A 25,561-nucleotide genomic window follows, 5' to 3' on the forward strand; every position below is an offset into this window, starting at 1 on the left:
GGTTAGTGTGTGTACTCTGTCCTCCCAACACATACACGTGTGTGCGCACGCACACACACACACACACACACACACACACATTCACACACACGCATGCACATTTTTATACTTTTATTCCTGTCCACATACCAAAGTGACATCAAATGACATAAACAGTAGAGACACACAGTACATAATGATAGTATGGAAACGTGCTGGCTCATTAGGGGTATAGGGAGCGACACCAATACCAGTCCCAGTCCCAGAATCAGCTCATTGTATTGCTCCACCAACTCCTGCATTTGTGTTTCAGGAAGAAGAAGTAGAAGAGAAGGAAAAACCAGCTGAAGAAGAAGAACCCAAGGTTAGTGTGCTTACTCTGTCCTCCCAACGCATGCACACGCAGAGATGCGCACAGATGCACACAGAAACCCACATTCATTTCCATACACACGGAAGTGCATTCTCTCACAAATGTTTACCTTTTTGCAGTTGTATTTGCATTTTGGTATTTGTTGATTTCATTAGGAGGTGAATTGTTTTGTGTTGCTCCACCAACTCCTGAGTTTGTGTTTCAGGAAGAAGAAGTAGAAGAGAAGGAAAAACCAGCTGAAGAAGAAAAACCCAAGGTCAGTGTGCTTACACTGCCCTCCCAACACATGCTCATGCATGTACTCGCATGGACATGCACATGCACACACTCGCACACGCACACAGAAACCCACATCCATGTTCATACACATGGATGCACATTCTCTCACACATTACCTTACCTTTTTCAGTTGTATTTGTTGATTTCTTTAGGAGTTGAATTGTTTTATATTGCTCCACCAACTCCTGAGTTTGCGTTTCAGGAAGAAAAACCAGCTGAAAAAGAAGAAGAACTAGAGGTTAGTGTGCTTACACTGTCCTATCAACACACACACACACAGGCACACTGATATCTAAGTTACTCAATGTTTTTAGACTCTGCTGTGCCATTACTTTTGCCTCTCCATCTGTATTCTGTTGCAATAGAATTCACAATCCTGGTCCTTGTGAGCTGCAAGGTTGCTGGTTTTTATTTTTGCCTTTCAATCGTGAACCCCTTTAGACCCAGTTACCCAGATGAGCTGAGCTCATGTGTGATCAGCTGCTTTAACTGACTGATTCGTTCAGTGCTGATTGCCAGCAAAACCCAGCAGACCCTGCATCTCTCCAACACCCGGGCTATGAACCACTGCAACGGACAAACTGCTCTGTATTAATCCCAGTGTTTGTTGTGCAGGAGGAGGAAGTCCTCTCGGGTGATGTGAAGCCTGGGATGGCTGTGTATTTCAAGGGAACTGTTCCAAATGAGATCACACGGTGAGGAGCCCCCTGCTGGCCATGGAGGGTACAGTGGGTGTTGTGCAAATGCAGGGGTGGAAAAAGAAGCTGCCATAAAGATTAAAAAAAAAAAAAAAAAAAACATGTCTTGTGTAAGTTCTGAAACTGTTGAGTCAATAAGCAGCCTCTTGCTTGGATCTTTCAGAGGCTGAAAACTCATTCTATAGATCAGAAAGATACTCCTACTGGCCTCTTAACATTGCAAGTTCTGTCTCCTGATGATGGTAAACATTCCAACTGATGCCTGTTCTGAAAATTCATGAAGTGGCTTAGTGAAGAACAGTACTGCGGCAGCTGATGTTCTGTATTGTAATAAAACACCAAAAGCTCCTGTTACCAAAATACCTAGATCAGAAACCGAGAGGACTGAGGTACTGAGTAGGACTGTTAGAGCTGAGTGTCTTTTCTGGTGACTCAAAGGTATCTGTGGCATAAATTTCCATGCTCTCTTTCACCCCCCCACAGTTTTGCCGTCGACCTGCGGTGTGGGGACACGAAAGACTCTGACATAGCCTTCCGGTTCGAGTCCCGGTTCGAGCCCTCCGAGGTGCTGGTGTTCAACAGCTTCAAGAATGGCAGCTGGGAAGAGGAGGACAGGGTCAATGAGATGCCCTTCCGTAGGGGGGAGAGCTTTGAGCTGGTCTTCCATGTCTTAGAAGAGGGCTACCAGGTCAGAAGTACAGGAAGTGTGTGTGTGTGTGTGTGTGTGTGTGTGTGTGTGTGTTTGCTCATTGTAAACATGCTTGTAATGCCTCCATACACAGATGCGCACTTTCTCAGACATTGAAGAACTGGGTTATATCCTGGAGTCAGCTGTAAACTGATTCTGAAACTGAAACGGATTATTAACGGAGTGAATGCTTTGGGGGGGAAAGAATTGCTTAGACAGAATTTTTGAATAACAGCCTTTTGTGACCCCTGCCTTCCTCTCTGGCTCCTGCAGGTGTATGTAGCCCGTCGCAAGATCTACTTGTTCAAGCACCGTATACCAGTGGAGCAGGTGACCTCTGTGCAGGTCATTGGGGAGATCTCCATGCAGACCTCCAACCTCCTTAATGTGAGTGGGAGCAGCATGCATTCTACATTTAAATTGAAAGATTTGCATTTAGTCATTTATCAGATTCTTGTCCAGTGTCCAGTGACAGCACACATCTGTACACTTAAGAATGAGTATGCTTATCTAGGCATTTATAGATATGATTAGATTGGAAGGTGTATAGTTTTGTGTTCCTCCAACCCTGTGCTTTTGTTTCAGATTGGACAATTCACAATGACGCAGGAACCAGATGATGATGTGGATGAGGTTTGTGTGACTACACTGGCTTCCACCACCCACCCACACACACAAACATTATCAATCTAGTCCCAGTAAACAAGTTTAAGTAAATAAACTGTGTTCAGCTGTTTTCATTTATTGATTAATTACATTCTGACTGACAGCTCTCCAGCACCATGATTATGAACCACTGCAACCAGACAAGCTATTCTTTATTAATCCCATTGTTTGTGTTCCACAGACCACCCAAGTTATGATGTCCATCCCAGGCAGTCTGAAGTCTGGGTTGTCAATGTCCTTCCAGGGAATGATTCCCGATGAGAGCACCAGGTGAGGAGCACCTTCTGGCCATGGGGTTTACTGCAGGGAAGGGGGTAGAGATGCTTTTTTTCCCCCCAATGGACAATTTAATTTTTCTAACTGAAACAGAGGTGAACTGAATTTGAAAAACTGGGAAGAAGTCAGTCATGAAAAAGGTTTGATTAGACGGGCTTCTCGCCGTGGTTCTGTTCACTTGGATGTTTCAGAGGATGAAACCCCATATTCTTCTTCCCCAACATATACTCATCTCTGTAGCGTAAGCATTAAAAATTCTTTCCCCCTTCTGCTGATTCTAAAAGAATCCAATTTCATGCATCTTCTGAGAATTCATTAAGGGCTGTGATGAATAGCAATTCCATGGTGATGTAGATTCTGACTCGTAATAAAGTCAGAGATTCCTCTTACCACGTGAAACTGGCTGTAGTTCAGAAGCAGCGAGAATTGAAGGACTGAGGAGGATTGTAAGAGCTCAGTATCTCATCTGGTCCCTCGACGGAATCTGTGATAAATTTTTCTCTGTTCTCTGTCGCCTCCTGCAGGTTCACCATTGACCTGCAGTGTGGAGACACTGAGGGCTGTGACACAGCGTTCCGCTTCAACCCCCGGCTGGAGACCTCAGAGGTGGTGTTCAACAGCTTCAGAAATGGCAGCTGGGAAGAAGAGGAGAAGGTCGTCGAGATGCCCTTCATTAAGGGAGAGAGCTTTTTGCTGGTCTTCATGTTGAAGTCTGATGGCTACCAGGTCAGATGGACAGGAACTCTGTGTGTATGCATGTGTGTGTTCTGTGTACATACTTGCAGTTCCTCTTTACTGCTGAGGAATGCTTCATGCTACACCCTACTTAATTTTCTGAAGTAGGATTTGACATGAAAACTTTAACAATAACGTGAAAATTTAACAATGACGGAAATCGTAACCTTTCTGTGATTAAACGTTTGCCTCCCCCAGGTGAATGTGAATGGTTGTCCATTGTACATGTTCAAGCACCGAATGGTGTTGGAGCAAGTGCGTGGCATAAGGATCTTCGGTGGCGTCTCCATTCAGAATGTCAACATCGTCGAGGTGAGAAGAAGCAATGTGCATTGTACATATAAATTTAGGATGTTAACTTTAGGCATTTAACAGATTTGTATCCAGTATGTATCACAGTGAACAGTTTTACTTTTAAGCATTTTTATTTGCATTTGAATTTGCATTTAGCATTTAGCCACAGATTGGACTGGGAGTTTTAATGCTCCTCCACCCACCCCTAACTGTGTTTCAGATAGTACAAGAGGTAATAGAAATACCGGAAGAAGAAACCGAGGTTAGTGCATGTACATATACGCACACAAACGCAAGTGCACGCACATGCACACATCTCAGTCTCTCTGTGTTTTTACACAGTAACCGTGTTACAACAGTACTTACACTCTCCATCCCTCCATCTGCATTCTTTTGCAATAGACCAGATTCACAACCTGGTCCTTGTGAGCTGCAAGGTGTGCTGGCTCTTGTTTTTTAACTTAAAATCATAAATGCCTTTAGACCCATTGAACCAGATGAGGTGAGCTAACGGCATGATCATCTGTTTTTAAACATCTGATCAATTAACTGCTGATTGACAGTGAAACCCAGCAGACTCTACAGCTCTCAGGGGTTATGAACCACGGCAACACACAGAATTCTCTGTGTGAATCCCAGTGTTTGTGTTCTGCAGGCCATCCAGGCTGAGGCACCCATCCCAGGCAGTTTGAAGGCAGGGACGACACTGACCCTCCTGGGAACGATTCCTGAAGAGACCAAGAGGTGAGGAGTTACTGCAGGGAATGGAGCACTTTTTTGTGATGGATGGATAAAATGAATGAGGGTTTGAGGAACCAAAATAGTGTAAAACTGGAGTTTTTCCTCATTTAGTCAAAGCGAGGGCAGTGCTTTTTTTTGATTTAGCTCACTGGAGGAGCCATTGTCACGCAAGACTACTGACAGTGTTTAGTTCCTGTGTCAGCTTAGTACCTCCTCCCACCCATCTGATTATTTTCTTAGACAAACAACATTCTGTAATGAAGGGCATTTGTGTAAAAGAGGGTATTCTGACTGTCATCAGAGGATGCAGAATACTACACAATTGTTTCATTTAAAGGTGCAGTGTTATTTGTTTTTACATGGCAATGTAACATTGTATGACTGTGTAAGTGCCATGGTGGTAGTACAGCAGAACTCAAGCAAACCTGGGACCAATGTTACGAACCCGTTGTGTGATATTTAATGTTCATGTCACACTGAAGTTGGGAAAAATAGTTTAGTTGGAATCGGTTGATTTGCTCTGAACTTTCTGTGGTGCTGTTGGCTTGGATGTTTCAGAGGATGAAATGACAAATGGCATTCTTTTCTCTCTTCCTTCTGGTGAAACATTAAAATATGATTCTTGTTCTGAAAATTCAGTAAGCAGTGTGTGATGAACTATATTGTGGTCTAGTACGTTCTGTCTTATAATAAAGTACAAGAAACTGTTGTTTCTAACCAGAGCTTCCAGTAGTTGAGAAGCAGAGAGGAATGACAAAAATTGTAAGAGCTCCTTGTCTTCTCTGGTGACTCCACAAAATCACTAATAAAACTTTCTCACTCCCTGTCGCCCCCTACAGTTTCAGCATCAACCTGCAGTGTGGGGAGGCTGCAGGCTGCGACACAGCGTTCCACTTCAACCCCAAATTTGAGACCTCAGAGGTGGAGTTCAACACCTTCCGAAATGGCAGCTGGGAAGAGGCTGAGAAGGTTGATAACATGCCCTTCACTCAGGGGAAGGAGTTTGAGCTGACCTATATTATCACCGCAGAAGGGTACCAGGTGAGAAGGACAGGAGTTGTGCGTGCATGTTTGTGGGTTTGCACGTGTGTATTGTGTGCATTCGTGTAATATTTCCTTACTGCAGACAAATTTATTTACATTTAGTCTAGTAGGGTGTGACATTTAATTGACAGATCGAATACTTTAGACGGAAAATTGACATCAGGAGTTTTGAATAGCAGCCTTTCTTGACTCCCTGCCTTCCTCTCTGACTCCTGCAGGTGAACGTAAATGGTGCCGAGTTCTACTTGTTCAAGCACCGCATATCGGTGGAGCAAGTGAAAGTCCTGCAGATCGCTGGAGACGTTTCTGTGACGGCCATCAACATCGTAGAGGTGAGGAGGAGCAGAGTGCATTCTGCGATTAAATGCGGGCCTTTGGTTCGATTTGGCATTGCTTGGCTTTCCCTGACCCACCCCTAACTGATTTTGTGTTTCAGGGAACCGTACAGGAATATCCAAGTCCAGCAGAAATGGGGGTTAGTGTGAACGCTCTGGTCTCTCACCCCACACACACACACACACACACACACATACACACACACACTCATACACACTCACTCACACTTACCCATACACATCCACACTCAACTCAATCCCTGTGTGTTTATCACACACTGACTGTTTTACTACATCCCCCACACATCTCTCCATCTCATACACACTCTCCAGGACTCACAATTCTGGTTCTTGAGCCACATGGTGCTAATTTTTGACTTAAAATCATCAAGCCATTCAGACCTAATAAACCAGATGAATTAACTGTGTGAATAATCGATTGATTGAGTACTGCTTGACAGTGAAACCCAGCAGACCCTACAGCTCTCCAGCACCAGGATGATGAACCATTGCAACAGACAAGCTTTTTTTTTTTTGTCATTTTGCTTTGTATGAATCCCAGTGTTTGTGTTCTGCAGACCGTCCAAACCAACATACCTGTCCCAGGCTGTTTGAAGACATGGATGACAGTGTCCCTCCAGGGGTTGGTTCCCGCTGAGACCGACAGGTGAGTAGTTAGAAGATTGTCAGGATTGTTAGAGCTGAGTGTCTACTCTGGTGACTCAATGGAATCACTGATGAAACTCTCTGTCGTCCCCTGCAGTTTCAGCATCAACCTGCAGTGTGGAGACACCCAAGGCTGTGATACAGCGTTCCACTTCAGCTCTCAGTTCAAGACCTCAGAGCTGGTGTTCAACAGCTTCCGTAAGGGCCACTGGGAAGAGGAGGAGCGGGTTGCCCAGATGCCCTTCAAAACTGGGGAGAACTTCACGCTGGACTATACTATCACCTTAGAGGGCTACGAGGTCAGAATGACAGGAACTGTGTGTGTGTGTGTGTGTGTGTGTATTTTGTGCATGTATGTAATGCCCCCTTACTGCACGGGAATATAACCTCATTTACTGGAGTAGGTCATTATTGACTCATGAGAGACAGAATGCTTTGGATGGGGGAAAAAAAAATACCATGAACAAAATTTTTTGAGTAACAGCCTTTCTTGTTTTCCTGAACTCCATTTTTATGGTTCCTGCAGGTGTCTGTAAATGGTCACTTCATCCACACGTTTATGCACCGCATGCCAGTAGCGCAAGTGAGTCTGATGCAGATCATTGGAGACGTGTCCATCATGGCCATCAACATCATCGAGGTGAGGACATATGTACTTTTCAGTTTGACATTTGTATTTGCAGTTTCCATTTTGTATTGGCATTTGTGGATTTGTAAATGTGATTTGATTTGGAGCTTCATTGGTTTGTGTTCCTTGGTCCTTTTGAGCTGCAATGAGTGTTGGTTTCAGTTTTTGCCTTAAAATCAAAGAAACTGCTTTGTATAAATCCCAGTGTTTGCGTTGTGCAGACTTCCCCATCTGTGACACCTCTTCCAAGTGGTTTGAAGCCAGGGACAGCTGTGATCTTCCAGGGAGTACTTCCCAGTGAAAGCAACAGGTGAGAAGCCTGTTAACACTGTTTATTGGTGGAAGAACGACTGAGGCTTCTTTGTGGAACCAGAAATGGGCTGGAAATCTTGGTGGCTCAGCGATATGCCCTCAGTGCCTCCCCGATTTCATCCATTTATTCTATTCCTCTCTAGGGAGGTGTTACGCATGTTCTTTTCTCTAAGTAAGTTTTGGCCTAAATCAGAAAAAATAAAACCGAGCACTTGTGGGGCAAAATGCCACCTAAAGCACTTGCTTTTTGTGAAATTTTGTTTCCATTCTTCTTATGATTGTGAATACTATCTTTATTATAGGCTATTCAACAAGTTTACAAGCTGGTCATCAGCCAGTATTTTCATTTTACATTTGGGTATATATATATCAATAATCATCAGAAAATTTTCCCAATTATTGATATTTGAAAATTGCATTGATGCCAAACCTAATGTACATAAGGATTAGTGGGAGAGTTTCTCCTCGTTAGCTCTTCCTGTCTGAGCCAATGGGAGGGCAGGACTTTAGGGAATCCAGCATTGCTCATTGGAGGAACCATGGCAACATAGCATTAAAGTTCATTGAGACTACTCAGTTTCTGAGTGTCAGTCAGAACCTTTATTTAAATTCTCGGAGGTACAAGTAGTTGAGTGTGCAGTAGTTGAATTATAGCAGGTCTCACGCACCCCCTGGCACCATTATTAAGCACCCTTATGTGATGGTTAGTGTTTAATTGAAGCCACACTCAGAAGTCAGTTGTGAAAACTGTTGAGTTGGAAGCACTCAGTGAGTGAGCTCTTGTTGAGATGCTGTTTGCTTGGTTATTTCAGAGGATGAATCCCCATATTCTATTGATGAACCAGACACTCATCCCTGTATTCGAAAAAATTACAAGTTCTATCTCCATAGCAATGGACACTCTATATACCTGTTGATGCAATTGAGTCTGTGATTAAAATCTCCCTGCTCTGTCGCCCCCTGCAGGTTCAGCATCGACTTGCAGTGTGGAGAGACTGAAGGCTGTGACACAGCCTTCCAATTCCAGCCCCAGTTAGAGCCTGAAGAGGTGGTGGTGTGCAACAGCTTCCAGAACGGCAGTTGGGAAACTGAGGAGAGGCTCACTGAGATGCCCTTCCGTAAGGGAGAGGACTTTGAGCTGGTCTACAATATCACCGCAGAGGGCTACCAGGTCCGAAAGACAGGAACTGTGTTCATGTGCACGTTTGTGCAAATCAGTACATTGTTAAAATATATGTGCATTGCATGTGTTTGTATGTTTGTGTGTATTTGTATATCCTTGGGTGTCACAATTGTGTACACAATCTCATTTACTGGAGTGGGACATGATGATAAAACGATAGACAGAACTGTTTGGTGGATGTAATCGCATAAGTGGTGATTTTTAAATTTCAGCCCTTCTTGATTCTCTGCTTTTCACTCTCGTTGCTACAGGTGAAAGTAAATGGTCAGCAGTACCACATGTTTAAGCACCGCATACCAGTAGAGCAAGTGAGAGCCCTTCTGGTCGCCGGGAACGTCAGCGTGCCAGCTGTCCACATCATAGAGGTGAGGAGGAGGGTCGCGCTGTCTGCATTTAAATCTAGGCCTTTACTTTCAGACATTTAGCAGATCCTCTTATCCACTGTCTCACAAAGTGCACATTTATGAAACTTTTTGATGCATTTATATTTGCATTTATGTGTTTCCATTTGCATTCATGCATTTGAATTTGCATTTAGTCAATTGTAGATATGATTGGATTGGGGGGAGAACTGTTTTGTTCTCCCCCTCCTCCCTCACCCACTCCTAACTGATTTTATGTTTCAGGGAGAACCATTCATTATGGAGGAAACTGCTTTTGAAACGGTGGTTATTGTGAGTATAGTGTTCTCTCTCTCACACACACACATTCTCTACTTTTATTCAACCACACAGATACACACACACACTCGCTCTCTGTCTCACACATGACCACACACACCCTTCAGCAGTGTACAATCTATGCTGTGACATTAGACGTTCTTCTGTGAGGGAGGTCAAACGTCCATTTTATTGTCCGCTTTATTACTCAATTTTGGGCGTTTGGGAAATTACAAAATTTAATTGTCTAGACCCAATAAAAGCAGGTCAGCTGCTTCAAGTTGATTGATTAATAAAGTGCTGATTGACGGTGAAACCCAGCAGACCCCACAGCTCCCCAGGGTTATGAGCCACTTGCAACAGCCAGACTGCTGTGTATTAATCCCAGACAGACAGAGACTGCTGTGTATTAATCCCAGACAGAACAGAGACTGCAGTGTATTAATCCCGGTGTCCGTGTTGCGCAGTGCGCCCCCTACGTGATGCCCATCCCGGGCGGCTTTAAGGAAGCGTCGTCCGTGAACTTCCGGGGCTCCATCCCCGAGGGGATCCCCAGCTTCAGCATCGACCTGCAGTGCGGGGAGGCGGACGGCTCCGACACGGCCCTGCGCTTCAACCCCCAGTTCGAGCCCGCGGAGGCGGTGGTGTTCAACAGCTTCCGCGGCGGCAGCTGGGAGACGGAGGAGAGGGTGGACGCCATGCCCTTCCGCCGGGGGGAGAGCTTCGAAGTGACCTTCCACATCACCCCTGAGGGCTACCAGGTCAGAAAGGACGGGGAACTGTGTTTGTGTGAATTACATTAGTTACATTAATATAAAAATGTTGAGTTGCAGCCTTTACTGAATTCTGGCCTGGTCCCGGCAGGTGAAAGTGAACGGTGCTGAGCTCCACATGTTCAAGCACCGCATTCCGGTGGAGCAAGTGAGTGCAGTGAAGATAGTGGGGAACGTCACCGTGGAGACCGTAAACATCATCGAGGTGAGGAGGAGCAGCAGCTCGCACTCTGCGTTTTAATTCAAGCATTACGTTTTGAGCATTTAGCAGGTCCTATTTTTCGCTGTCTTACCCTGCAGGCCTTTTATTTTTTGCATTTTAGCATCGGGTTCTTGCATTTCGCCGTCTGTATTTGCATTTACGCATTTGCATTTTGACATTTGTAGACATGACTGGATGAGGCAGTGCTTTGTTTTGTGTGCCTCCACTCACCCCTGACTGGGTTTGTGTTTCAGGGAGACTTCGGTGCGGTGCCGCCATCTTGCTTCGGTCAGATCGAGGCTACTGTGAGTACAGCGGTCTCTCGCCACAAACCACACATTCCCCCCCAACACACCCACACACAAGTCAAATAGGAATGGTACAATTTACTGTCTGGTATTTATAAATAATGTTTAGTCCACACAAACACAATAATGCTTCTTCAGTGATGCTGACTACTCTGGATCTCAGGAATCTGTACTCTTGATCTGGTGAATGGTAATGGATTGCATTTATATAGCGCTTTTATCCAAAGCGTTTATGCCTCTCATTCACCCACTCACACACACACTCACACACCAACGGTGAAAGGCTGTCATACAAGGTACCAATCAGCTCATTGGGAGAAATTAGGGGTTAGGTGTCTTGCTCAGGGACACGTCGACACACCCAGGGTCGGGGATCTCAGCTAGATGAGGGGTGGGGGGGGGGGTGGTGAATGGGGTGGGACAGGATGTTCTCTCATTTAAGGCAAATTCAAAATTTGAATCTGAATTTGACTTTGAATCTGTACATCTTTTCAGAACTCAGTTTACCTCTGTAAATGTGCACCAGCTGCATTGCCTGGGTGCTTGCCACTGTGCTAACTGTGCTAGCCTGTGCAGAGTGTGCACTCATCATCTCTCTCTCCTCCAGGGATCTATTGGTGGTGAGACATGGACCTGTGGTGTTGCAGAGGTGGAAAGAGGAGATGGCCCAATTTAATCCTTTCCAGGAGTGACAGTATTTTGATGTGAGTGGACACGATTACATCCCTGTGGACTTAATAAAGAGTCTTTGTTCCAGTCCTGAGTTTTTCTGCGTTAGTCCATAGCAAAATGTGGCATTTAATATACAGTTAAATGCAAAAGTATTAGGACAATTGATTTTGTTTAACATTGCATTGAGCTATATTGCAACAGTGCCACTCAATGACTCAAATCCCCTTATTTCAAGCCAGCGTAAGCACTGGGACAAAGGAAGCTTTGACAAATTTAATGGCTTATTGGTTAAATAATGGTTATAGCTTGATTTGAAATACAAATAGGATTAGCACAGAGGAAAAACAACCAATATGCCACAATACTGTCCCATTACTTTTGGATACTCTCCTCTTCCTTTCTATCTCTTATTTTTGTTTTCTTGAAACTGTCTTTCTCTCGCTCACTCACTCACTCTCTCAGTTCTCAATGCACTGTGAGAATCAGAGGTTTAAAGTCTCTCTCTCTCTCTCTCCCTCTCAGATCTTGGTGCACTGTGGGAATCGGGAGTTTAAACGGGAAGCACATGTATGACTCCTTCCACCATTTCCAGCCCTTCACCCAAATTTGATGTCTGGAGATGTATGATGTCATTTTTCTGGCTACCCCGTTCTGATGCCACTGTTCTGATACCCTGCTCTTTGATGTCACTGTTCTGATACCCTCTCTGATACCCTCCTCTGTTTGTCACTGGTGTTAGGGGCTCTGTTTCACAAATTCAGTTAATAAACGTTGTCATGCATTCTAAAGATTCTGTGCATTTTTATTTTCTGAAATCTTAACTTTTTAAGTGTTTGAAGTTATAATAATTATAATCCTGCATAAAGGAGCTGGCTTGCAGTTCTGTATTTCAGAGGTAGCTTATGTGTGTACCTAACCCCACTCCTAACACACACACACAATAAGTTCAGTGGTGCATGCGGCATGTAGTCTGGTTGATATAATTAGGATGTTTTATGTACTATAGTTCTTATTTAAACTGTCAAAAGAGGCAGTTTTCTTAGTTGTGTCACTCTAGGTCTGATCTGGATGATCATGTGTACTCTTCACCTTACACAGAATCGATTTTAGAAATATGTTTTTAAAAACTACGGTGGAAATTAAGACCGAAATTAAAGCTGCTTTTGCTCCACCAGAATTAAAACAACAGGCTGCAGGGGTCAGTGTCACTAAATGTGTTAGCAGTGAGATGCAGTGATTTAGGATTTCAGTAGGGGGCGCCCTGGGCACAGTGCAATAATTCAATAATTCCGCACTTGAGACACAACTACCTGTCTCTGGGAAGGGGGGGGGGGGGGGGGTTTAAGACCATGAACAATCAAAACGTACATTACAAATATATATAAAGAACCAGAAACGATTCATATATTCTGATGTTAATCCTATTTTAGCTGGGCATGATTTTAAAATGCATTTTAAAGTAACAATGCAACAAAAGTAACACTTGTTATGTTGCCACACTACACGATTTGGTGTTGTTTTTTGGAAATCATGCTACTTACCCAAGCAACAATTTATGTATCGGCCAGTCAGCAGTGCATCTGTTTAGTGGACTGGGTCAGGATAGTCTTCCATAACCATCTGCTCCAGAGCATTCATATCTACAGTAAAGGATTCTAAAGACATTATCTCGGCTGCAGTTTGACTTGCAAAATCTGTCAAATTTTCATTGACTGAGCAATTATCTGTGACTATGTAAATTTACAGACTAAGCAGGTTTGAGTGGTGGCTTGTAAAAAGACACATATTGTGTAAAACAATGTCTTGCTGTATATAACATGCCATCCACAGACATTGGGTGCATTTGCTCACACACTAATACTCTGATTTTACCCCGATCATGGCAATACTTTAATTATTGAAGTGGTCACGTAAACTCCTTTATCTGATTATCTTTACTGGCATTATGTCATAAGTGTACTGAAACACAATTAAGATACCAGAATTTTTGCCCAAACTTTAGATTTTTTAAATGTATATCTTTTTTAGTGCATGGAGACGTGCCACCGAGATCTTACTCCGATTTCCTTCGGCTTTATAAAAAAATTTTTTTTTTAAACGTGCATGTCAGGCGGAAGTCAAAATTCCTGAGTGAAAACAAGCATACAATAAAATGTTCAGTGTTAACTCAACTCTTACAGAGTACATTGGGTTCCCATTGGACTGAAATTTTACGGTGCATGTCCACCGTTACCGCTGAGCGTATGCTGATTTTAGAAGAAATCACGTAAATGCAGCTGAAGGAGTGATTGCATTACTCATATTTCGGTGTATGCAACAATCTAAATACTCCCAAATAATTGGGGTGTTGGTGTGCATTTGAATGTAAACCACCACAGCTGTCAAGTTAAATACAGTGCACTTGTCACAATGTACAGTATAGGCATTAGGAATGTTTTCACGCACTGCTGGATGGATCGCTCACACGGTGAAGGCACTAGGCTGTGGTGCATGGATGAGCCTTACTGTCTGGAGATCGAATCCGCCAACTGCAGCCGGTAGCTCCATGGGGTTGACGCACAACTGCCAGTTGCATCGCCCAGGGTATGGGAGGGTTCAGCAAATATTTGCTTATTAATTATGCCATGGGCTCTGAAATTTTGGAAGCAATTAGGCGCTCACAGTCTGTTTGCTCAAAATACAAAAGTCCTCTTCCAGCTTGGTGTCTGAGAGAGTTTAAATCGCAGACTGCGGAATGAAAATAAGTTTCTGGACAATTTGCTTGAATTGACAGGGGGTGTCGCACAGACAGACTTAAAATTAGGAATTCTGAATGGGGAGAAAGTATGGGTAAATGCAGAAATATGTAATACAGTGAGAGACTGGGGGGATTAGAACCATGCTGCACACTCACAAAGCCTCCACAGGTGTCGCAGAAAGTGAGCCTCTTGTAGGTGATCTCCTGGAAGTTGTACAGGAAGTTGAAGCCCAGTTTGGCTTAGACTGAGCCCTCGTGAAGCAGGAATAAAGTCCCCTTCCCTATGAATGAGAGGGGCGAAATAAGTTTGTCTTTGCGTGTCCCCTGGCACTGTCTGCACACTCTTTCTATCTTAACTTATCCGAGCAACCTTTGACTAGCAAAATCTGCCATATTTGCATTGTCTGTTCTGAAGCATTATTCGTCACTATGTAAATTTTTATGAGCAATCGGCATAATTACAGCACTAAGAATGAGCAGGTATGAGTGGAAGTGGGTCGTAAGATGGAAAATAAATATCTTGCTCCATATAACATGTAAACCATACAGTATAACATTGACGTTTGCACCAGTTTAATTAAACTCCCCTCAAAGTATTTGCAGTGCTCCGCTAACAATGTATTGTGTAAGCATTTTATAGAGAAATTTGTTGAGAGCATTTCAATTTCCATATTTGAACCTATAAAGTTAAACTTCTCTGCAGGCCAGAGAAAAGGTAATTGCTCAGTAGGTATGCTGTGGGCTCTGAGAGTTTGGAAACGTTTGCTATGGGCTGCAGAGTCGTGTGGCACAGCTACAGAGGGTGTGTCCTACCTCTGAGTGGGTTACCCTGTTTAATGACCCCCCCCCTCCTCCCTTTCGCAGCTGTCAGCTGTAAGAGTGCAGACAGACATGGGTGTGGATGAGAGAGAGAGAGCTAACATCCAGCTCACGCACCAGGGTCTGGTGGGGAGATGAGCCCCGAGGCCTGATATCGAATCCAGATGGTGCTAACATCGGTTATAGCTGGGAGCCCCACAGGGCAACACATGGTTGGCCATGATGTTGCTTGTTAAATGGGGGGATTTCATTTGGTGGAATATCAGTGTCGCGTCATGTATCGGTGATCCCTCCCCCCGTGGGTACCCACAGCGGGGGCCGGATTACCACCTAGTCTAGGGGCCTCAGCTGATCAGCTGTCCAGGCTTTTTAAATCATAAAAAATGAACACAAATATTTTAATTAGAGATACATGGCTCTTTTGTCCCAAGAAAAAAGTTACATAATTTGTCGGTTGCTGACTGGTCAATGCGATGGGTTCACAAGTTGAAATTTTTTGTGCGGATTTTATGTAACTGAAAAGAAAATTGTTGGAAAGAAAATTCAAACGTCGTGGACAATAAGGAAGGTACAAAGACTGGAGGAGCAGCAGCAAATGCTCATAAAAATAATTAATAACGAATAAATTAAAAAAATGCAATCCCATATTAGATTTCTGAACAAGCACCTTAAGATTTTTTTTAAAACCAACACTTTCATAAATTTAATGAGCGCCTAAATGTGTGGCTTGGATTAGAGCAGCAAAACAACTGGGTGGGACGGCTTGAAGTTTTTTTCTTTCTTTCTTTTCTCCTTCAGGTGTTTTTCTGTTGGGTACAGTACAAGATACTGCCAATGTAGGAGTGATCAGAGCTTGCTGATTCATTTCATGGTTGTTGGCCAAAGCTGGTTATTTGCAAAACCCCACTAATCTCACTGTAAATGGTAGGTGAGAGACGTGGTTTAATTTCTGTGGGTAATGGCGGTCTCGAGCCTGGAGTTAGTGGGTTTTATTAGCTGAACTGCAGTCTGTATAAGTCAAAGTGCAAATGGACTATAGCTGGCCTCCATGTCAAGCTGATAAAGAAAGGAGCCTGGTGTTCACGCTGTAAACATATTAAAAAGACGGTTGTTTGATTTTATTGTTGAAGTTTTTGTGTGTCTGTGCTTGGTTGGTTTTTCTGTTTTAGGTACTTGTAGAGGGTTCCCTCAGCAGTGCTTCGCTTTAACAAAGAGCTTTTTAAAGTCTAAGTCTCTCTCTCTCTCTCAGTGCTCTCTGTTCAACATGTAAGTGGCGGTGCAAGCTGATGGGGTTATAGGAGAAGAGACTGAAGGAGATGAGTACGAGCTGTACCATGTGGTCTGACATCACCATCTTCATCATCGTCATCATCATCCTGCTGGCCATCATTCAGGGTGAGATCGACAGCTTACACACGGACATTATGGACATCAATCATTTGAGGTTTCTCTCATCTTAGACTTCAGGAATATAGTTGATATCAATATTTACTTTGTTGATTTCCATATAAGTCAGTGTGCATTCACCTGCTACAGACAATCAACACATGCAATGTTGTTATCAACAACAAAATGTATGCAACCTGTCACACAAAGGTTGATAGAGCTCAAAGGATTGATATCCTCTCTGGTGAACTCATCCCTGTCCACAGATGTGTCCCTGCCGTCTTCAAAGCTACTCAGGTTGTCAGGCATCCAGATTCTTCCTGTACATCATCCTGAGAATCAACCCTTTCCTCACCTACAACTGAATCCAGCTGTTTGTTCAGGCACTGATCATCTCTCGCCTTGACTACTCCAACTCTCTCCTTGCTGGCCTCCCTGTATCTGCCATTAGACTTCCTAAGTTCATCCAGAACGCTGCTGCTCACCTGACTTACAATCTCCCCAGGATCAGCTACGTCTCTCCCCTTCTTGTCTCCATCAACAAGTTACCTACATCAGCTCACGTTAAATTCAACACCTTGGCCCTAGCCTATTGGCCAGCTAAAGGGACTGCTCTGTTATATCTTAAAAAGATCATCAGGCCCTACACACCTACCAGACCCTGCAATTCTGCTCCATCTGGGAACCCTTTTTTAAGGTGCATTGAGTTCATTACTTGTGCTCCGTCTTTCCTACAGTGTGTACACACACTGGGGTTCTTACAGGGATTTGGTTTTATAAGATTCATCCATAAAAGGTTTGGTTATGAAAGCAGTGCCATAATCATAATGCCACATACCAGTACAGTTTTAAAACTCATTGCAGGATTTTTAATTATATAGTACATTATGTAACAATGCACAGACTCTGCGTCTGTGTTGGTGTGTGCATGAGTGGGTGAGTTTGAATGTGTGTCTGTGTTTGCATATGTCTGTGTTTTGCATGCAAGCAGTGAAGTTCAAGTGCCTATGGCTAAAGGGCATTCAGTCAGAGCCAATATTCTTCATGGCAAGACATGTTGTCACTCCTGTTCATTATTCTATGGAACATCATAAAGTGCTTGTCTTCCTTCCACAAACCTGCCAGGAGGTGCCCTGAAATGGTGTACTAATAGACATTAGCTTTCAATGCAATAGCATATCTGTCTTTTTTACTTAAAGGTCTGGGAAACTGAATTTCTTTTGCATTCACAAATGGCCCATAAATGAGCCTTGTAAAAAATAATTGAAAGGCCTGTGCAGGGAATGACTTGCTTCCCCCCTTGGCTAAAACCAGGTTTTCAGTGGAGGAGATTACACTATCTGGGGAATGAGTTACGTCATTAAGTTCCGAAGACCAATTCAATCCTTTCTACCTAGTGAGCAATAATAAAATAGGTTTCGAGTTTAGATTTGTGAATCCAAGCTTTTCTTTATTTGAGTGAAATAGCCAGAGTTTGAAACCTGCTGTTGAGTCTGTTACTGCACAGTAGCTTAGTGATACAATGCTATTATAATCAAATGAGCTGTGGGTGTAGTTATGATGGGAATGAATAGCTTGCTAGGCTTTACCACTATAGCATTGTCCAGTCATCTAATGTTGGTGCTACTGTAGGAAATCACTGTCCTGACTGTGCAACTTTGAGGGGCGCGGTTGGGGTGGCCTCTCCTATCAGGACCAGAGCGGTGGTATGTCATTGGATTTCTGTGCTGGTCATGGTTTGTCCTTAACAAACCCCATGTCTGAACACAAGGATGTTCATAAGTGTACCAGAGCACCTTGGGCTAAAGGTCATTGATTGGCTTTGTAGTTGTTTCATCAGACCCGATGTTAGATGTTCTGATCACTCGGGTGAAGAGAGGAGCAAAGCGGCCATCTGGTGTTGAGTTTGATTAGACGGTGGAGGAGGCTGCCAGGCAGACCCAAACATTTAATGATGGTTTGCTGGGAACACCTGGTGGAGAACTCTATCCAGAATAATTTAGACTCTCACCTCTGAAAGAGTTTCTCCTGTATCCCAGAGCCAGTTGGGGACATGGAATCTGTATGGAACACGTTGATAGTCCATAGCAAGTGAATACATACAGGTACTGACGTATGTGGAAATCAACCAAGTAAATATTGACCTGCTGTGGAAGGGTCTGCTAGGGGCAGTGGTCATAAGCTAGTCCAGATGAACACAGCGGAGTCTTCGGTTGTCAAGCTGAACACAGAGGCTTTTTGGGCCTGGTGGGTGCGGAGTATTTGATTCAGAAGACTGGTCTCAGCAGGCAAAAAGGCTGCTCCTGCTACAGTTGCAGAAGTAAAGGCTGAGGTATGGAAGGAGTTTGGAGTGGACTTGCAGAAGGACTTTCGGTCAGCCTCAAAGTGGTTCTGGAAAACCATTCGGCATCTCAGGAGGGGAAAGCGGGACGCTGAAGGCTGTTCTTTGCAAGGACGGTGAAACTCAGACCTCAACTAGAGACATTGTCGGAAGGAACACTGAGGAATTCCTAAATAGAAATACACCGTCTTTTTAGGAGGCAGAGCTGGAACGCCTTGTAACCCCTCCCACCCGCCCAAAGGGATCACAGAGCTTCTCCACCCTAGCTCCCCAGTGGTGGAACAAACTCCCTGTCCCTCTCCGAACCTCCCCCTCACTACCCATCTTCCGCCGTGGCCTGAAGACTCATCTCTTCAGATTATACCTAGACTAACCACCACCACGCTGTATATTTCACTCTTTTATTAAAAAAAAAAAAAAAAACCCTTTTCCTGTCACTTGTTACATGTTGCCCCATCCCAGCACTTCTTGGTAATTTGTATTTGTCCTAATACTGTAGCTTATTCTTCTGCCTAGTTGGCTTTGCAGATGTTAGGCCAGAATAGTGTTACCTGTTCTCGGCTAGAAATAGCTGTACAAAATAAGTATTGTACCTTACTGAACCCGTGTTTAGCAGTTGTCTACGACTATGAAATGCACTTTTTTGTATGTCGCTTTGGATAAAAGCGTCTGCCAAATGAATGTAATGTAATGTAATGTAACAGTCTGGGGGACCAGAACTCATCTCTGAGGCAGACGTCACTGAGGTGGTTTGCTGAGCATCTCAGTAGCAGAGCACCACAGTTGGATGAGATCCATCCTGAAATATAGAAGGCTCTGGACGATGTTGGAGTGTCATGGCTGACAGGAATCTTTAATGTCGTGTGGTAGTCAGGAATAATGCCTTTGGAGTGGCAGACTGGGGTCATGGTCCCCAACTTTAAGAACGGGGATCAGAGGGTGTGTTCCAATCTCCAGGCAATCACACTCCTCTGCCTCCCTGGGAAAGCCTTTGCCATGGTATTGGAAAGGAGGCTCCAACCTATAGTCAAATCTCATATTCAAAAGGAACAATGCGGGTTTCGTCCAGGCCGCACAACAGCAGACCAGTTGTTCACCCTCTCGCAGATATTTTAGGGGACATGGGAGTTTGCCAATCCATTCTACGTGTTTTGTGGATTTGACCTAGCAAGGAGGAATTGCTTACATAGACGTCTTACGGATATGAATAATAATGAGCGCAGTATACACACCCACCCTGTCCTCATCTGCTGAACAGGTCATGATAGTCCAGTAGAGTTCAAAGAAATATTAAGACAATCAATTGTTACTTCTAGGGAATATAATCATAATTTTAATGCATTTACCCAGGCCTGGGTAATATTTAGTCCTGAAAGGCCTAATTATTTTTGATTGTTTATCCAAATGGAGCTGTTTGAATACATTTATTTAATGAAAGTTGTAGGAAAAAAGTGTCTGTTTTATATTCAATAAAAAAATATTTTTTTAAGAAACAGCGGAAGTGTACACTAGAACAGTAACCCAATGAGTAATACTGAAGGCGTTAATGACTGTTTATAATGTCTTTCAGTCATGTACTGTAGTAAACTACGCAACCTGAAGAATGGCACCAAGAACACAGAAGGCCGGAGCTCCACCAGCTGGCTGTACTTGTAAGTGCACAGAAAATGGTTTGAACATGAACAGCAATAGAAAGGATACCAGCTCTAATTCTGAAGTCCTGCAGAATTTTTGCTTATGCCCAGTTCACAGAAAAAGGAGAGACGTGCCTTTCGTGATTGTACGACTCCAAATGCACCAAACGGCAGAACTGTGTGAGCAGTAAAGAACGGGGCAGAGCCTTATGCCAGCTCTCACTCTGTGTGCCAGGCTGCAGAGGAAGAGTGCCAGCTGTTTGAGTGATCAGAATTTTCTCACATTCAAATTCTTTTTTTCTGTGTGATATCAGCTGGACAGTCTGTCGATTAGTTTCCTGGCCGAATCACTCTTTTGGCGTACGGTCTCAGCCGTGGCAGTTATTCACCCAGCTCAAACTGCATTAAAACAGTATGCATTTGCTTTTATGAAAATGCCCCTCCACACAAGCACATGCGTACACACGGGCGCATAACCTCACCTGAACTTGCTGCACTTTCGTGGGATTGGATGACTCCCCTTCTAATCCTCTTCTATCATTTTATTTGAAGGGTGCATATGCAAATGAGAGCCCAGAACAGATAGGAGGCCTGTGCCCCACCCTTGAGGTATGCCCCAGCCCCACCCGCTGGGAACAAAAGAGACTATAAAAGATAAGGTGTCCATACCTTCTCCCCCAATCTTCCAGCGAGTCTCCGGTCTCTGGTCTGATTGTGTGTCCTACTGACCTACTGTGTGATCTACTGTGTGACCTACTGTGTGACCATCACCATGAGGATCAACAACCCTGTGAGTAGCCTTTCTCTTTTCCGCACTCTTCTCCCCATTCTGTCACTCTCGGTCTGTTTTCATCTGTCCGTTCCTATGGCATGGCTGCAAAGGGTTTGAGTCAATGTACAAGGGAGTTAACACACCCTCTGCAAGGAACTTAAACAAGTTAATTTTAATGCAAAATTATTTATCTTTTGCATTTAACATTTTGAATTTAACAGACAGAAAAAAATACAATATGTTATGTGTAAAAGTTTGGGCACCCTGTCAGTCAGTAGCCTACTTAGTAACACATTCTTTGGCACAAATCACAGACTCCAAATGTCTCCTGTAGCCAGCTAACAGGCTTTCTATTTTTGCTTTAGGAATTTATTCCCACTCTTCTTCTGCAGAACCATTCTAATTATGAAATATTCTTCTTGCATGCACAGCATGTTTGAGATATCCCAACTAATTTTCAATAATACTCAAGTCTGGGGACTGTGAAGGCCATTCCAAAACCTTAGTCTTTTGTGCCTTTAATTCATTCATGGTTGATTTTGAGATATGTTTTGGATTTATTTTTTATTTTTGAAATGTCCAAACTCTTTTCTTTTTCAATTTCTCACTGACTCTGGGACATTACTTTTTCCCAAAAAAAAAACAAGCCTCTGGCTTATCTAAGTGTTACGTTGCATACTTCAGACAAGAAGTTTGTAATGAGCTCACAGGAAATGTGTTCTTCTTATAGCTCTTCCCTGCAGATCATGTTTGTGTACACGATACTGCACAGTGGACCAGTGCACCATTACATCAGTGACTCTGCAGGTCTTTTGCAGGATTTTGCTTTGCGTACCTGAACAGCCTACAAGCAGTTCTATCTGAATTTTTTCTCAGCCTTCAAGATCTTGCCTTGACTTTACCAGTTCTTCTATTTCTTAATGATGTTTCTGACTGGAAATCCCAAACTGGAAGCATTGAGATATCTCATAGCCTTCCCCATGTTTTGTAAAAGTTAGTTATGTTTATTTCCATGTCCTCAGTCAGCTGCATTGAGTAGCCCATGGGTGTTGAGTCAGAAAAACACCTTGAGAGGTTAGAAGGGTCAGAGGACTTATTAAGCATTGTAATTATCTTCAGCTGATTTAATTTAAGGTCTAACAGTTCAACAAAGTTTTGAGACCTCCACATAAAAAGTGTTAATGGATTGATTGCTAGGGTGCCTATACTTTGACACAAAGCACATTAACCATTTCATTTTTTCAAACTGATGAATTTTGCAAATAAACAGCAATTGTGCATAAAAATGTGCAGAATATGTTTAAGTTTGTACCCTGCAGGGGTTATGTTAACTTCTTTTTACTTTTTACTTAGATTCAACAGAAAAGGTGATTTTATCAGAGGTGCTAAAACTTTTGCATACCACTGCACCATTACAATTCCTGCAGATCTCTGAAATCTATTTTCACCAGTATTCAGAAATGTATGCGTTCCTCAGATTGAATGTTTTGACTGGTACATGTTTCATTGAAAATTCTACAAGTATGTTTTCAAACTTTACCAGCATCTAACGTAAAACAAAAATAAATATTGTAAATACTGAAAATAATTGTTCCAGGTGATTTAAATAGTAACTGCTTTGTGTCAGTTCCAGTATTACTGACGTGCATACTGCATATAGGGCCATACAGTTCTCTGTACATTTTCATTAAATGGAAAACTAAACATTAACATGAAAAATTAGATGTAAACATTGTTAAATTCAAGTACATATCCGTCCTGTCCTTCTATTTTTCTGCCTTCCTGACTCTGTCCACTATCATCTCAGTCTCTCTGTTTCCACACACTGTGTAACTGTGTTACTACATTACTCACACCCTCCTTCTGCATTCTCTGGCTGAAGACCAACAAATTCACAACCCAGGACCTTGTGAACTGCAAGGTGTACTGGTTTAGTTTAGTTTAGACCCTATAACTCAGATGAGCAGAGTTAGCTGTGTGATCAACAGCTTTACTGTGAATGTTTGATCATTTAAGTGCTATTTGACAGTGAACCCCAGCAGACCCCACAGCCCTCAAGCACCAGAGTTATGAAAATCTGCAACAGACAAACTGCTTTGTATAAATCCCAGTGTTTGTGTTCCACAGATCATCCCATACGATGGACCCATCCAGGGCGGTTTGAAGCCCGGGATGACTGTGTACTTCAAGGGAACTGTTAACCATAATATCACCAGGTGAGGAGCCCCCTACTGGACACAGAGAATACTGAAGAGAATAGAGCAGAGCCATTCGTGGTGGACAAATGAATGAGCATTGAAGGAGCAGGATTGTAAGAGCTGAGTATCTTATCTGGTGACACAAAGGAATATGTGATGAAGTGCTTTCTGTTGCCCCCCCCCCCCCCCCCCCCCCCCCCCCCCCCAAAGGTTCCACATTAACCTGCAGGCTCATTGTGACCGAACCATGCACTTCAACCCCCGTTTCAAGCCCGAACAGGTGGTAGTGTTCAACACCTTTAGACACCGCAGATGGGAATGCGAGGAAAGGGTTCAGAAGGTGCCCTTTACCCCGGGGGAGAGCTTTGAGGTGCTCTTCGCAGTCACATGCGAGGGTTACCAGGTGAGAAGGATGGTTTGTATCTGTTTGCGCGTGACTCAGCTTAGAGTGTGTGTGCATAACTCAATGCTGTGTGTGTTTGTCTGTGCGGGTGCATGCATGTGTGTGTATTTGCATATATGTATTGTTTGCACAGATGCAATTACTCCTCACTGAAAATGAATGTAGGGTGTCACATTCTATTGGCAGATTTAATTCTTTGAGAGTAAAAAAAGAAAAAAAGAAATACATTAACATTAACAGAAATATTTTAAAAAGCACCCTTTCACCCTTTGCCTTCCTCCCCGGCTCCTGCAGGTGGTTGTGAACGGTGCTCCCTTCTACTTGTTCAAGCACCGTATACCGGTGCAGCGTGTAACTGGCCTACAGATTGGCGGGGATGTCTCCATGGAGACCGTCATCATTGGGGTGAGCAGGAGCATCCTACACTTAAGCTTGGGCAGCGAGCTGCTGGGTGGCTCGTTTGATTTAGGCACCATGCTGCAGTGCGTGGGCAAGCCTCACCGCCTCGAATCAAATCCGGACCCAGCCAGAACCGACTGTGGCCGGTAGCTCCACAGGGCAATGCACAATGGGCGATGGCAACACCCGGGCCACGGGACCGTTCAGCCGTTTAGGGTTCTATGTTTCATTGGCCTTCAGTGACCCCTGTTGGTCGATGGGCCACATGTGGACTGCATGTTGAAGCTGCACATAGAAGGTCTTCCTCCAGCTCTACTCGATCGTATTGCAGTGGGGTTTGCACATGAACACAGCCGTGGTGGCAAATAACTAATTGCACTTTCCAAATTAGTGTGGAAATTGTATATGTTTAGCACCAACAATAAATAAATAAATTATAAGAAAGGAGATGCCTAACGTGCTTCAAGCCAGCTAAATAAAATAGGACTGGATAGGTGCTCAACAGCCAGGATGGGCAAACTAGAGGTCAAACAAAACTTTATTTGAGTTTTTATGCTAAATAATAAATGAACATTTACTCTAATAAATAAACATTTGAGCATTTACTTTTGGGCATTTAGCAGGTCTTCTTGCAATTGACACAGCACATTTTTATATTGAAGCATTTGAATTTGTCTTGAGGCGTTTGTTTTTGCATTTAAGCATTTGTGGTTGCATTTATGGATTCATATTTGCCTTTTTGCTGTATGTTCCCCTCCCCATGACTAACAGAGTTTGTGTTTCAGGAAGGAGGCGTGCAGATATGCCCACCACCAAAACAAGTTTTGGTAAGTATGAGAATGCTAGCTTCTCACCGCTTACACACACACACACACACTCACACTCTCTTTGTATTGTTGTATGTTCCCTTCCCGACCCCCTAACTGAGTTGTTTGTTTTACAGGGAGGTGAAATGTCAAAGATATGTTCAGGTCATGGACCGATAATGGTTAGTACGAACATGTTGGCCCTGAACAGCACTCTAGCCGGCACGGTTATGTCCGCTGGATTTGACGGTCAGATATGAATTAATCCCTGTGTTTGTGTTTCACAGTCCATGCCGATTGTGGTACCCATCCTTTGTGGTTTGAAACATGGGATGTCGCTGTCCTTCAAGGGATCGATTCCACAGGACATCAAGAGGTGAGCCATGGAGGGCACCGCAGTGAATGGGGCTGAGACAATTTAGCGGTGGAAGAATTTACATTACATTACATTACAGGCATTTGGCAGACGCTCTTATCCAGAGCGATGTACAACAAAGTGTATAACCATAACCAGGAACAAGTATGTCGAAAACCCTAGAGAGAAGTACCGTTCCA

The 25,561-nt window shown here is 43.5% G+C and overlaps 3 protein-coding genes across 3 annotated transcripts in view; all 3 read left to right on the plus strand.

Annotated features, from left to right (window-relative positions):
- Positions 1-175: 175 nt before the first annotated feature.
- On the plus strand, positions 176-12,282 carry LOC118209143. Its single transcript, XM_035384303.1, has 28 exons — positions 176-181; positions 293-343; positions 558-608; positions 834-869; positions 1,247-1,326; positions 1,813-2,017; positions 2,291-2,404; positions 2,603-2,650; positions 2,865-2,953; positions 3,484-3,685; positions 3,893-4,006; positions 4,209-4,250; positions 4,644-4,732; positions 5,569-5,770; positions 5,992-6,105; positions 6,210-6,248; positions 6,687-6,775; positions 6,872-7,073; positions 7,301-7,414; positions 7,624-7,712; positions 8,681-8,885; positions 9,149-9,262; positions 9,524-9,571; positions 10,024-10,317; positions 10,421-10,534; positions 10,786-10,836; positions 11,447-11,543; positions 12,034-12,282. Exons 1-27 carry the CDS (start codon positions 176-178, stop codon positions 11,513-11,515), a joined length of 2,871 nt encoding a protein of 956 aa, XP_035240194.1. The 3' UTR covers positions 11,516-11,543; positions 12,034-12,282.
- An 8,119-nt stretch (positions 12,283-20,401) lies between these two features.
- LOC118209144 (galectin-4-like) lies at positions 20,402-25,266 on the plus strand. The gene is made up of 7 exons (XM_035384304.1): positions 20,402-20,446; positions 21,118-21,218; positions 23,328-23,416; positions 23,609-23,801; positions 24,096-24,206; positions 24,986-25,027; positions 25,144-25,266. The coding sequence occupies exons 2-7, from the start codon at positions 21,201-21,203 to the stop codon at positions 25,264-25,266; spliced, it is 576 nt and encodes a 191-aa protein (XP_035240195.1). The 5' UTR covers positions 20,402-20,446; positions 21,118-21,200.
- Positions 25,267-25,305: 39 nt separating this feature from the next.
- The window catches only part of LOC118210154, a 158,747-nt gene continuing 158,491 nt past the window's right edge, over positions 25,306-25,561 (plus strand). Inside the window, exon 1 of the mRNA XM_035386094.1 lies at positions 25,306-25,382. Coding sequence (XP_035241985.1) covers positions 25,339-25,382 — 44 coding nt within the window. The 5' untranslated portion in view covers positions 25,306-25,338. The remainder of the gene's footprint in view (positions 25,383-25,561) is intronic.

This window comes from Anguilla anguilla, chromosome 12 (assembly GCF_013347855.1).
Source record: "Anguilla anguilla isolate fAngAng1 chromosome 12, fAngAng1.pri, whole genome shotgun sequence".
In the NCBI taxonomy this organism is placed as follows: Eukaryota; Metazoa; Chordata; class Actinopteri; order Anguilliformes; family Anguillidae; genus Anguilla; species Anguilla anguilla.

Coding starts and splice junctions, on each gene's coding strand:
- LOC118209143 (XM_035384303.1), top strand. Junction 609..833: donor CTGAAGAAGAAAAACCCAAG/GTCAGTGTGCTT, acceptor TTTGCGTTTCAG/GAAGAAAAACCAGCTGAAAA. Junction 6,776..6,871: donor GTTCCCGCTGAGACCGACAG/GTGAGTAGTTAG, acceptor CGTCCCCTGCAG/TTTCAGCATCAACCTGCAGT.
- LOC118209144 (XM_035384304.1), top strand. Junction 23,417..23,608: donor GTTAACCATAATATCACCAG/GTGAGGAGCCCC, acceptor CCCCCCCCAAAG/GTTCCACATTAACCTGCAGG. Junction 23,802..24,095: donor TCACATGCGAGGGTTACCAG/GTGAGAAGGATG, acceptor CGGCTCCTGCAG/GTGGTTGTGAACGGTGCTCC.